Below are 14,411 nucleotides of genomic sequence, written 5' to 3'. Positions count from 1 at the left end.
CTTGTCCTGCAAAAAATAAGACCTTATACAAGTACATTTATGAAAAAACAAAAAAGTTCTAGCTCTTGGAATGCAATTTTTAAAAAATGTGCTTGGTCACTAAGTGTTTAATAGAACAGGTTCTGTAGACATCTATGTGGAATCAGCTGACGACGGTGTAAAAGGAGTGCGCTTCTTTTTGGTGCTAACATCTACCTGTAAGGCTGAGTTCAATCTTGAGTTGTTTGGTCAGTTTTTGCCCCGTGACGGCCCAAATAAGTGAAGTGTGCAGTAATTCTAAGAGCGAGGTCTGTCATCTGCATGTCATACGGACTCACAGTATTATTTCACCACCACAGCAGACTCCCTATGCGTGTTACTGCAAGGCACAGTGTTCTACACCACTATAAAGGCTCTCTGCAGCCAGGAAATAGCAGTTTTTTAATGCGATTCGCTGCGAATAGATTTGGATCTAAGCAAATTTTTCTGAAAAATTCTGTGAACCGATCGAATTTTTGAAATCATCTCTAGTTATTGTGTATGTTCTCTGGTGCATAGAAGACAGTGTCAAAGTAGTGAAACAGACTAGGGGGTATATAAGCCTTTTACTGCAAGAAATTGATGCTGCAGCTCTGTACTGAAATCATTTGAGTATTAGGTCCAGTTACAGAACGCGATAATAAAATATAGAGACCCTACATTAAAATCTCCATAGTCCAGTTGCCATGAGGTGGTGTAGGTAACGAATGCTCATTCATAAACTTTTCTTGTTTGACATAAATTTTTCAGTGAGTTTACCTAAGAAGATCTCCAGTTACGTTAATTAAAATAAACATGTAGGTTTATGCTTGGAAACATTTACACCTAGACCACACAGACACAGTCATCTGAAGCAAAATCCGGGATAAAGCAAGTTCTTCCTTCCAACAAATCTGTATTAAATTTCCATGCACAGACTTTCTCCTTAGATGGTCTGATAACAAAAGACCAATCACATAATACTGTCTTCTATTTATTTTAACACATGAGCAAAAATGTTTAGTAGTCTGGATATCTGAGCAATCCATCAGCTGAATGAACTCAACATTTATGGATCTATTGCCAGGAAAAGCGGTGTAATGTGAGACTGGATGGTGTAAAGCCATGAGCTAATTAAGTTCTGTATCATAGGATCTCTCATTAAACACATTCACTTCTGTACTAGGATATCTAAATTATTTCTGTTCCGCATTGGAACATTGGAAAGGGGTTGTCCTGTCAGTACATTTAAAAAATATATATTAATAGAATGGTGTAAAAAAAAAAAAAAAATTGATACTCACCTCGCCGATTCCCTGACATTCCTGTTCTGATGCTTCCTAGGTCTCTACTGATTTCTCCTTCCTTGTCCTGCTGTTGGCTGTGGCCAGTGATTGGCTCAGCAGTCACTTCCTGTGTGTGGTGAGGAAGCAGGAAGTAGAGATCAGTAAGGATGATGCAAGCATCTGAACGGGAGCAGTGGGGGTGAAGTGAAGTGAAGTGAGTTTTTCTTCTTTAAAGGGGCTGGCGACTTTCTGCTTATAGTTGACCAATGTGTTTGTGAGATAATTACATGCCACTTACTGATATAGTCTTTGTTAAAATTTTGCACCATTTTCTAGATTTCACCAGGTAAGCCCCCGTGTTTGCAAAGCATTTTCTGCTGTCCACACAGAGGTCCTGTCCATAAAATGGCTGCTGCTGGAGGGTCATGTGACCAGGAAAATCACCTCCATACGATGCCTCCTCCATTCAAACACATTTCACCTGCCATCTGTAAATTGAGGAGAGATCAGCATGGGGGTGATGTGCCTGGTCACATGACCCTCCATCAGCAGCCATCTTATGGACAGGACCTCTGTGCGGACAGCACAAAAGACTTTGTAAACAAAGGAGCATACCTTATGAAATATAGGAAATGGTGCAGAATTTTAACAAAAACTATATTAGTAAGTGGCATGTAATCATCTCACATTGGTTAGCAGTAAGCAAAAAGTGGTCATCTCCTTTAAATGTAAGTTGGACAATGCCATTTAAAGCCAAGGTGTGTGAACAGAGTTAGAGGTTTTGGGTACATTTGAATAAAATCTGTAATAAATGATTAACCAAGGGACGTAACTGGAAGGGGCATGTACCCCTAATGGGTTGTAGGGGGCACCAACAAACCCCTATGCCTTGGCTAGTTTACTTAGTTACAGTGAAAAGAGAAGCAAACTGAATCTTTGCCATGGGTGACGAAAGGATCTCCAAGATGCACGTGTGCAAGTGGCAGTGTAATAAAGATTTCGAAACTGGGACAAGTGCACTGAGATCTTCATCGCAACGACACATGGTTGAGATTATAGGGCCAGGCATAAGAGCATTGAGGCCTGGCCCTGTCAATCTCATTATAAGGAGGGGGGGGTGGTGGAAAGATGTGGAGTTGAAGTAGTGCTCTAGGGGCTAGGCCACCCCCTCAGTGCTCTAAGCACCTCATTTGCATATAGCTAGACATAAGAATTTCTCTGCATTGGTAATGCAGATTGCAGAAGGACAGGGCTCATTTTAGTCACCCTGACCAACCCTTCCAGGCAGTAAGCCTGCTTTAATAGGGTTGATCAGGATGACAGATGCTCTTGAATGACTTGTGCTCTATTACTATGTTTAGAGTGCATTCCATCAAACTCTATCAAAAGATCATTCCCATATTGTAGGACAGTGTTTCCCAAAGAGTGGCCCAGGGATCATAAGTGAATGCTACAAACCAGTAATGATTACATAAAACATATGTACATGTTGGACTGCGGGTATCCTTTTATATGAAAATTAAATGTGTGCACTTTTGGACTGCTCTTCTATTCATTTTAAGTAAAGATAAGTGTGTACACCTAAAGCTTAATTTAAGAACAGATGAAAAAGTTGGGTGACAAAGAAACTTTAAGAAACTGTGCCACACTTGTTTGTTGGTTGCGTCTGGTATTGTAGGCCAGCCTCATTCACTGGAATGGGGATCAGCTGCAATATCACACAAGGGTGGCACTATTTCTGGGGGGAAAAAATCTGAATTTTTTTTGTAATCCTGGACAACTCCTGAGAGGTCTGTAATACGTTGTATATCAGTATGACACTGCCATTTTCAAGGTCTGCCGACTCTTGCATTCTGTAGTTTCTTAAATAAATCCTCATAAGCCATATGTATTTAGAAGATTGCTGTTCCCTTGTCATTTAAAATACATAGGTACAACAGGTATTAATGTATACATAGCTCCAGAGATTGTATTTCTTACCATAACTTATTGCTCAGTTCAGCAGAAAATATGATCGGCTTTCTTATGGATTGTACATGTGGTGTCCTATTAAGTTAATGGAAACCATTTTGCCGAGTATTCCAGAATTCTTATACTTTAAGACTATAATGAGCTCATAAGACATGAATAAAGTATGTTTCCCATGCGGAAAAGTCATTTAGTATATATCCATTCTAAAAATGTTCCACAATGGGGAGATCAACAGCTTAGATGAAACTGATAGAATTTATGCTGTTGAAGGAAAGCACTTTGTAAATTTCTATTCATGCCGTGTGTTAGTTTTATAACATTTTGACTTTGTTTATAAAATCTGATGAAAATCCCACACATGGACAAACCCTGTCTCCCGAGTCAAGAGTGATCGGCAGTAAAAGTTCCTAAGAATAATACTGAAAAATAAGCACAAGGCCGGTAATATTCATTTCACCTTGCCAGAATATACAGTTTATCTCAAAGAGACCCTGCTTTTTAATTAGTTTTTCCAGGATGGTCTTCATCATCCCGGTATTTCATTCAAGCTGTGAGGAATACATTTACACACATACATTCATTTCATACTTCTATGCAGAGTGAACTTATGTATTATGTGACTGTGCTGCTAAGGAACATCAGGTACTATAATCCTTATATATTCAAATATTTTGCAGCATGCGCTGTAAACGTAAGCCACACCCACATCTGTCTTCTCGGAGGCAGCAGCAATGCTACCATTTGATCTTGTGGCAATGTGATCACCAGATTTGAGTGTCCCCCAGAGATCGCATATGACATATCAGGAGCAGTATTCCGTATTTCAGGTGCAGATGGTGGCGCATCTATTAGTTCTGCCTCTATCTGCGACTTTGCCCTGCCCTCACGCCAGGTCTAAAATTGTGGGCTTAGCTTGGGCGGGGAAGGGTACCGGCTGGTAGGCCCGTCTCATTCATCATTTTGTACGCCTGGTCGAAATGTCAGACAGCTCGGAAGCTGTCTTAGGCTACTTTCACATTAGCAGCAGCCTTCTCCGTCAGGCTGTTGCGGTGAGTGAACAGCCTGGCGGACACGTGCTGCCACCAGTGCACGCGTGCCGCCGGAAGCCTGGCCCCATTCACTATAATGTAGTTTTATTCCGGCCGCCTCTCGGCATGTTTGCCATGCCCCATATTACATTAAAAAAATGATATAACGAAAACCCCATACATATGCAAAACCATAGCTGCCATATGTCCCAAGACCATGGATATCATACATCAATAAGACATAAAACCCCATAAAGTAGGTATTTCAGTAAATACAAAGTTAGTTCTCTTAAACTACCAGGCACACAAAATTAAGGCGCATCCTTTAGGACCAAAAGATGCTGGATGCTAAGAGTTTAGAACCTTGTAAAACAATGCTTTTAAAGGATTTCTATGCGAATAGTTGATAATTAATATAAATAAGTTCTTATCTAGGAGGCCAAAGCTGGCAGTCTAGTCCTACCTGTTGGATGGCTACCCCTTAAAGTGAATCTGTCACCACCAATACAAGTTTCCTGGTGCACTATAGCTCACATACACCCTATCCCAGACATACTTTTGTGTTCCTTTTTAGATCTTTATTGCCTCTGAAAACCATATTTATATTAGTATGCAAATAAGCAAAAAAGATCCCAAGAGGCAGTACCTATTCACAACAGAGCCCAGCCCCTCCCATCTAAATTGTAGTCCGCTCCTTCCCTCTTCACCTTATCTCTTGACATCTTCAAGAAACTGCTGTAAGGCTCACGCAGGTGGCCCTCCCCATTGTTGGCCAGGTTCATAAGTACCTGATGTTCCTAGCATTAGGTAATGCTGAGAGCATCATAATGTTATGTACCTGGACAGTGACCATGAGGAGGGCTTGGGTGGACCACTGGGCATCGACCCACTGGGAAGTTACCCAGTAGGGTCTATGGCTAGTTAGCCCCACCTTTAAGTCAGTGTCTGGCTTTTGTCCAGTCTGGATGTTTATGGCATAAATGTCTGTCCCATGTGGCTCCTATCATAAGAATGGTCCCCACCATAAGTGAAGAGCAGAAGTCCCGTAGCAGTGAATGGACAATAGCCGCGAATGTGCTGAGCTATTTTAAGAAGTCCCATAGCCATGAATGGAGAGGTCACAGCAGATGTACAATGTTCTTTTTATTCACAGCAGGGCCTTGTTCTTGAGATAGGTGCAGCTCCCAGGTGGGACCTGCACCTTTCAGAGATTTATGGCATATCCTGATAATATGCCATAAATATCGAGATTGGACAATGACATTAAACAGGCCATTATAACACAAAGCCAGAATGTTTTTGATAATAAAAAGGCCTACACAAACTTGGCGTTCTCCACGGGGAAAAACATTATTCTCCACAATAGTGATTGATGGCATACTTGACTCCTGGAACCTGATTGATCAGAGAAAGAAAGGGTCATTGTGCTTGTCAGAGTGCTGACTCCTCTAAGGCTTTTACTAGACATTGCTGTGCAGTCCTATACACTTATATGGGGCTAAGCTATTAATGAATACACATGCTGAACATGGATGAAAGAAAGTGCACAGTAGTAGTCCTTCATTCTCTAAATTGTGGGCGTCCCTGCAGATGGACCCTTCCTGATAAGAAAGTCATGACTTATTTGAGTGCATTGTAATATTGTGTGAGATTGGAAAACTCCATGAATAAGTTGTATTACAGCTTTTTTTTATCGAGTCTGGAAACTGAGGTCCCCACTAGTTGCTGAAATGGGTAGCACAAACTGTAATTGGAGTCGTGGAGCTGTCCTTGAAGAGGCAGGCTGAGACCAACACAGCAGTCAGAATGACTTATCATATGCTTTCTGACATGAAAGGTACCCTTTCAATATGTTACTGCCTATTTTTTGCTGTTATGCTACCATTTTGGTTTTCATTATGAATTAGATGATAGATAAACCACACTTGTGTAAAAAAAAAAAAAAAAAAAAAACCTGTGATATCTGAACTGTTTCCTAGCAAAGAGAGAGCTGAGATAATATCGTGCACTTCCTTCTTAATGTAATTCATCTACATTCCTTTTCCATGTAGCCTGGAGAAATCTTCTGCATTCCAAGCCAAGTAATGCCATGCTACGAATGTAAAGAAAATGTAGGTTGGAGCTTGCAGTGTTCCTCTGCTGTTAATAAGACTGATCTTCTGGCATATACCTGTAGTATATGGTCTCTTCCAGGAAGACAGATAGTATGTCGAATATGAATACTGCTGTGGATATTTCAGCTATACAAATGGAAATAATCATTAAGGCTGAGTTCACATTTGTGTTAGAGGCAAGAAAAACAGGATTTCGAACGGAAACTACAGACACCATTGTAGTCAATATAGTCCGTTCATCTCCTTTTGGGTCATTTATGTGTCCTATACAGCTTCCATTATTTTGCTGTTCTGCTCCTCTAACAGAGCAGAACACCGGAAACATAAAACGGTGATGTGAAAGGCCCTTAGCCAGGTCCCACTTGTGCACTTTACTGTGAACCTTCTCCTTGCATTTGTGATTTTAAGCAGTCAAAATAACACATTCCATCAGATCTTTATCCAGATTGTGAAGTCAATGGCCCAAATTCACTAGTGAAGCAGCGGCACGTTTGTGGTATAATTTGTGCCAAATGTTTGGCCCACATTTACAAATGCTGTCTAACATTTAGACAGTGTAAACTTAGACCAGGCCTTTGGGAAAATGAGGCAAAATTATCACAGTCGCTCATACTGCATAATAAGTATGGCCTATCATTAGACTGTGTCTAACCTACATCTATTTGTCACCCTGGTCTATGGAAATAATTTCACCAATATTGGTGCATTTTTTCCTGCGTGTCATCACATTTCACGCTATGTCTTCTCTCCTCCAAACTATGCCTCTTGTCTGGACACTTTAGAAAAGTCTTCATCGTGTCAGAAACACGTGTTCTTTTTGGCACAAATGTTTGGAAAACGTCCCTAAAATACACTGAAATTTCGCTGCTAATTATCCCACAAAGATGGTGCAAACAAAAATAGTTTTCTCCCTCCTGACATTCCATCTAACTTACAGTCTTTGTCATGAGGGCATTGACCAAAACTAGTGCCACCAAAGATTTCCGGCAAGTCCATGTTACGTGTTTTGCAAACAATGAAAACGTATACTCACCGGCTGAATTCTCCAATAGGTTCCAGTGCAGCCACTCCGATCCTCTGTACTGGGTTATGTTTACTTGGCTGCAGCAGTGATGTATCTGTATACCACACGTGACTGCTGCAGCCAATCACTGGCCTTTGCATAGCAGCCATAAAAGTGTATTTCATCTTCTTGCTCTACACAAATTTATGATATATGATATAATAAAAAATATAAAACATACCAAACACGTCACCCCTCAGTATCTTTTCTTGTCCAATTCCATTGTCATAGTCATCCTCATCATCTTCTTCCTCTTCTTCATCTTCATTCTGGTCATCTTCTTCAAATTCTTTTCCATCTTTTTCATTTTTCGTTTCACCAATGTAGACTCCATCCACATAGTCAAATGGCTGCAAGCGTGTCTTTGGTGATGGAGTAATAACTGGTTCAGGTATTAAATTCATTTTTTCTTCATTTCTCTTGAGGCTGTTCTTATGTGCCAAGAGTTTCTTGACTGTGTCTTTTGCACTTCCAACTATTTTGGGGCTTTCTTTCACAGGTTTGTCTGGAATAGCTGAAGGCAAACAATAGAATGAATTGATAGATATTAGGATTTAGTTTTTCTTTATCATCAAACAAATCTTTTTTTTACTGATATCTTTGCTAAAATACAGATTGTGCCTCTTTTTGGCCATAGTTTTATTTAAATGCACTTTTGCATCGTGCAAATGCACGATCTGCCACTGGCAAATAATGATTCTGTATGGAAATGAGCGATGGCATTAGCGATCACTCCTCCCCATACTGTGGAGGAGATTGCACAATTGAAATGCTGATTTGCAGGTCTAGTACAGGTCTAAGTATGTTTGGAGCGAATAATAAATCATGTGCAGAAAGTATACACCATTACTTCCACAAAAACTGTGTAAAAAAAAACCTGCAAACTGAGCTTGATACATATGGGGCATTGTGTGAACATTTGTGATGAATTATAGTGAGGCTACTTTCACACTGGCGTTTTGGCTTTCCGTTTGTGAGACCTGTTCAGGGCTCTCACAAGCAGTCCAAAACGGATCAGTTTTGCCCTAATGCATTCTGAATGGAAAAGGATTCGCTCAGAATGCCTCAGTTTGCCTCTGATCAGTCTCCATTTGGCTCTGGAGGCGGACAACAAAACAGTGCCTGCAGCGTTTTGCTGTCCGCTTGACAAAACTGAGCCAAACGGATCATTCCTGACACACAATGTAAGTCAATGGGGACCTATCCGTTTTCTCTGACACAATCTGGCACAATAGAAAACAGATCCATCCTCCATTGACTTTCAATGGAGGTCATGACAGATCCATCTTGGCTATGTTACAGATAATACAACCGGATCCTTTCATGATGGATGCATGCGGTTGTATTATTGTAATGGATCCATTTTTGCAGATCCATGACGGATCCGCCCAAAACGCGAGTGTGAAAGTAGCAACTGCAACCGGTACTGAAAGCAAAGAAAGAAAAATCCATCGATAACACAGTAACAATGAAACTTTCCATTTAACGGCTGTAAAGTCCAAGAGTATGCTCGCTATAAACATATGATGCAGGGTTTAGGCAGTAAATATCTAGCAGGAATTCTCCTTTTGCTCGCTGAGATCTTTAGCCCAACGCAATTACTTCTTAACTGAAAGCAGAGAAGGGACAAGGAGGACTGTGTACCTGCCGACTCACTCTATCCAACCAGTGCTGCCATTGTCAAACTGTGCTGGTACACCCCCCCAACTGGTTACCACCCTCTGTACCCTTACTGCAGACTGCTAGCAATTAGAAATAATAAAGGAATGGCACAACACAGAGCCATAAGAACAGAGGCTCCAGAATTGGTATTACATGGGGAATGCATGTAGCTATTACAACAGGCATGTCAGGAGTGGCGACAGGTCCTCTTTAACCAGGATGTATTGGGGCCACCATTGGTCCAACATAACAATTAGTTATGACTAGGGATGAGCGAACTCGAACTGTATAGTTCGGGTTCGTACCGAATTTTGGGGTGTCCGTGACACGGACCCGAACCCGGACATTTTCGTAAAAGTCCGGGTTCGGGTTCGGTGTTCGTCGCTTTCTTCGCGCTTTTGTGACGCTTTCTTGGCGCTTTTTGAAAGGCTGCAAAGCAGCCAATCAACAAGCGTCATACTACTTGCCCCAAGAGGCCATCACAGCCATGCCTACTATTGGCATGGCTGTGATTGGCCAGAGCACCATGTGACCCAGCCTCTATTTAAGCTGGAGTCACATAGCGCCGCCCGTCACTCTGCTCTGATTAGCGTAGGGAGAGGTTGCGGCTGCGACAGTAGGGCGAGATTAGGCAGATTAACTCCTCCAAAGGACTTGATTAACTGATCGATCTGCAGCTGTGGATCATTGAGCTGCTGATCCTCAATTGCTCACTGTTTTTAGGCTGCACAGACCGTTTGTCAGTCTCATTTTTCTGGGGTGATCGGCGGCCATTTTGTGTCTTGTGGTGCGCCAGCACAAGCTGCGACCAAGTGCATTTAACCCTCAATGGTGTGGTTGTTTTTTGGCTAAAGCCTACATCAGGGTGAAGCTGTCACACCAAGTGCATTTAACCAGCAATAGTCTGTTCATTTTTTGGCCATATACAAAATCAGGGGCAAGCTGCGCCTGTCACCAAGTGCATTTAACCCTCAATGGTGTGGTTGTTTTTTGGCTAAAGCCTACATCAGGGTGAAGCTGTCACACCAAGTGCATTTAACCAGCAATAGTCTGTTCATTTTTTGGCCATATACAAAATCAGGGGCAAGCTGCGCCTGTCACCAAGTGCATTTAACCCTCAATGGTGTGGTTGTTTTTTGGCTAAAGCCTACATCAGGGTGAAGCTGTCACACCAAGTGCATTTAACCAGCAATAGTCTGTTCATTTTTTGGCCATATACAAAATCAGGGGCAAGCTGCGCCTGTCACCAAGTGCATTTAACCCTCAATGGTGTGGTTGTTTTTTGGCTAAAGCCTACATCAGGGTGAAGCTGTCACACCAAGTGCATTTAACCAGCAATAGTCTGTTCATTTTTTGGCCATATCCCAGTCTAATTCTGTCACTAAATCCATACCGGTCACCCAGCGCCTAAATACTAGGCCTCAAATTTATATCCAGCTAAATCTGTCCCTAGTGCTGTAGCTGGGCGAGTTATTTAGTGTCCGTTCAAGCACATTTCTTGTTCTGGGTTGAAATACAATTCTCAATTTAGCAATTTCATAATTTAGTGGTTCCTGCTATATCAGAGCTCTTTGAAATCTATCCCAAAAAGGGTATATAATATTGAAGGTGCACATAGGGTCATTCAGAGTAACTTCACACACACCCGCTACTGTGTATTTCCAAGTCTAATTCTGTCACTAAATCCATACCGGTGACCCAGCGCCTAAATACTAGGCCTCAAATTTAATTCCCTCTAAATCTCTCGTTACCCACCGCTGTACTGTTGTTGCTGGGCAAGATATTTAGTGTCCGTCAAAGCACATTTTTTGTTCTGGGTTGAAGTACAATTCCCAATTTAGCAATTTCATAATTTAGTGGTTTCTGCTATATCAGAGCTATTTGAAATCTATCCCAAAAAGGGTATATAATATTGAAGGTGCACATAGGGTCATTCAGAATAACTTCACACACACCCGCTACTGTGTATTTCCAAGTCTAATTCTGTCACTAAACCCATACCTGTCACCCAGCGCCTAAATACTAGGCCTCAAATTTAAATCCCTCTAAATCTCTCGTTACCGTTGTCCTGTTGTAGCTGGGAAAGTTATTTAGTGCCCGTCAAAGCACATTTTTTGTTCTGGGTTGAAGTACAATTCCCAATTTAGCAATTTCATAATTTAGTGGTTCCTGCTATATCAGAGCTATTTGAAATCTATCCCAAAAAGGGTATATAATATTGAAGGTGCACATAGGGTCATTCAGAATAACTTCACACACACCCGCTACTGTGTATTTCCAAGTCTAATTCTGTCACTAAATCCATACCGGTGACCCAGCGCCTAAATACTAGGCCTCAAATTTAATTCCCTCTAAATCTCTCGTTACCCACCGCTGTACTGTTGTTGCTGGGCAAGATATTTAGTGTCCGTCAAAGCACATTTTTTGTTCTGGGTTGAAGTACAATTCCCAATTTAGCAATTTCATAATTTAGTGGTTTCTGCTATATCAGAGCTATTTGAAATCTATCCCTAAAAGGGTATATAATATTGAAGGTGCACATAGGGTCATTCAGAATAACTTCACACACACGCTTCTGTGCATTTCCAAGTCTAATTCTGTCACTAAATCCATACCGGTGACCCAGCGCCTAAATACTAGGCCTCAAATTTAAATCCCTCTAAATCTCTCGTTACCCACCGCTGTACTGTTGTTGCTGGGCAAGATATTTAGTGTCCGTCAAAGCACATTTTTTGTTCTGGGTTGAAGTACAATTCCCAATTTAGCAATTTCATAATTTAGTGGTTTCTGCTATATCAGAGCTATTTGAAATCTATCCCTAAAAGGGTATATAATATTGAAGGTGCACATAGGGTCATTCAGAATAACTTCACACACACGCTTCTGTGCATTTCCAAGTCTAATTCTGTCACTAAATCCATACCGGTGACCCAGCGCCTAAATACTAGGCCTCAAATTTAAATCCCTCTAAATCTCTCGTTACCCACCGCTGTACTGTTGTTGCTGGGCAAGATATTTAGTGTCCGTCAAAGCACATTTTTTGTTCTGGGTTGAAGTACAATTCCCAATTTAGCAATTTCATAATTTAGTGGTTTCTGCTATATCAGAGCTATTTGAAATCTATCCCTAAAAGGGTATATAATATTGAAGGTGCACATAGGGTCATTCAGAATAACTTCACACACACGCTTCTGTGCATTTCCAAGTCTAATTCTGTCACTAAATCCATACCGGTGACCCAGCGCCTAAATACTAGGCCTCAAATTTAATTCCCTCTAAATCTCTCGTTACCCACCGCTGTACTGTTGTTGCTGGGCAAGATATTTAGTGTCCGTCAAAGCACATTTTTTGTTCTGGGTTGAAGTACAATTCCCAATTTAGCAATTTCATAATTTAGTGGTTTCTGCTATATCAGAGCTATTTGAAATCTATCCCTAAAAGGGTATATAATATTGAAGGTGCACATAGGGTCATTCAGAATAACTTCACACACACCCGCTACTGTGTATTTCCAAGTCTAATTCTGTCACTAAATCCATACCGGTGACCCAGCGCCTAAATACTAGGCCTCAAATTTAATTCCCTCTAAATCTCTCGTTACCCACCGGTGTACTGTTGTTGCTGGGCAAGATATTTAGTGTCCGTCAAAGCACATTTTTTGTTCTGGGTTGAAGTACAATTCCCAATTTAGCAATTTCATAATTTAGTGGTTTCTGCTATATCAGAGCTATTTGAAATCTATCCCTAAAAGGGTATATAATATTGAAGGTGCACATAGGGTCATTCAGAATAACTTCACACACACGCTTCTGTGCATTTCCAAGTCTAATTCTGTCACTAAATCCATACCGGTGACCCAGCGCCTAAATACTAGGCCTCAAATTTAAATCCCTCTAAATCTCTCGTTACCCACCGCTGTACTGTTGTTGCTGGGCAAGATATTTAGTGTCCGTCAAAGCACATTTTTTGTTCTGGGTTGAAGTACAATTCCCAATTTAGCAATTTCATAATTTAGTGGTTTCTGCTATATCAGAGCTATTTGAAATCTATCCCTAAAAGGGTATATAATAATGAAGGTGCACATAGGGTCATTCAGAATAACTTCACACACACGCTTCTGTGCATTTCCAAGTCTAATTCTGTCACTAAATCCATACCGGTGACCCAGCGCCTAAATACTAGGCCTCAAATTTAAATCCCTCTAAATCTCTCGTTACCCACCGCTGTACTGTTGTTGCTGGGCAAGATATTTAGTGTCCGTCAAAGCACATTTTTTGTTCTGGGTTGAAGTACAATTCCCAATTTAGCAATTTCATAATTTAGTGGTTTCTGCTATATCAGAGCTATTTGAAATCTATCCCTAAAAGGGTATATAATATTGAAGGTGCACATAGGGTCATTCAGAATAACTTCACACACACGCTTCTGTGCATTTCCAAGTCTAATTCTGTCACTAAATCCATACCGGTCACCCAGCGCCTAAATACTAGGCCTCAAATTTATATCCCGCTGAATTTGAATACAATACATTGGGCCAAATAATATATTTGTTGTTGTGGTGAACCATAACAATGAGAAAAACATCTAGTAAGGGACGCGGACGTGGACATGGTCGTGGTGGTGTTAGTGGACCCTCTGGTGCTGGGAGAGGACGTGGCCGTTCTGCCACATCCACACGTCCTAGTGTACCAACTACCTCAGGTCCCAGTAGCCGCCAGAATTTACAGCGATATATGGTGGGGCCCAATGCCGTTCTAAGGATGGTAAGGCCTGAGCAGGTACAGGCATTAGTCAATTGGGTGGCCGACAGTGGATCCAGCACGTTCACATTATCTCCCACCCAGTCTTCTGCAGAAAGCGCACAGATGGCGCCTGAAAACCAACCCCATCAGTCTGTCACATCACCCCCATGCATACCAGGGAAACTGTCTCAGCCTCAAGTTATGCAGCAGTCTCTTATGCTGTTTGAAGACTCCGCTGGCAGGGTTTCCCAAGGGCATCCACCTAGCCCTTCCCCAGCGGTGAAAGACATAGAATGCACTGACGCACAACCACTTATGTTTCCTGATGATGAGGACATGGGAATACCACCTCAGCATGTCTCTGATGATGACGAAACACAGGTGCCAACTGCTGCGTCTTTCTGCAGTGTGCAGACTGAACAGGAGGTCAGGGATCAAGACTGGGTGGAAGACGATGCAGGGGACGATGAGGTCCTAGACCCCACATGGAATGAAGGTCGTGCCACTGACTTTCACAGTTCGGAGGAAGAGGCAGTGGTGAGACCGAG

At 41.6% G+C, this 14,411-nt stretch overlaps 1 protein-coding gene across 1 annotated transcript in view; it reads right to left on the bottom strand.

Moving 5' to 3' along the window:
- The window catches only part of EGFL6 (EGF like domain multiple 6), a 106,308-nt gene that overhangs the window by 31,108 nt on the left and 60,789 nt on the right, over window positions 1-14,411 (bottom strand). The window contains exon 8 of the mRNA XM_044285352.1: window positions 7,641-7,973. Coding sequence (XP_044141287.1) covers window positions 7,641-7,973 — 333 coding nt within the window. The remainder of the gene's footprint in view (window positions 1-7,640; window positions 7,974-14,411) is intronic.

Source organism: Bufo gargarizans, chromosome 3 (genome assembly GCF_014858855.1).
Source record: "Bufo gargarizans isolate SCDJY-AF-19 chromosome 3, ASM1485885v1, whole genome shotgun sequence".
NCBI lineage: Eukaryota > Metazoa > Chordata > Amphibia > Anura > Bufonidae > Bufo > Bufo gargarizans.
Note: the sequence above shows the minus strand (reverse complement) of the source record. Positions and strands in the feature narration are given on the sequence as shown.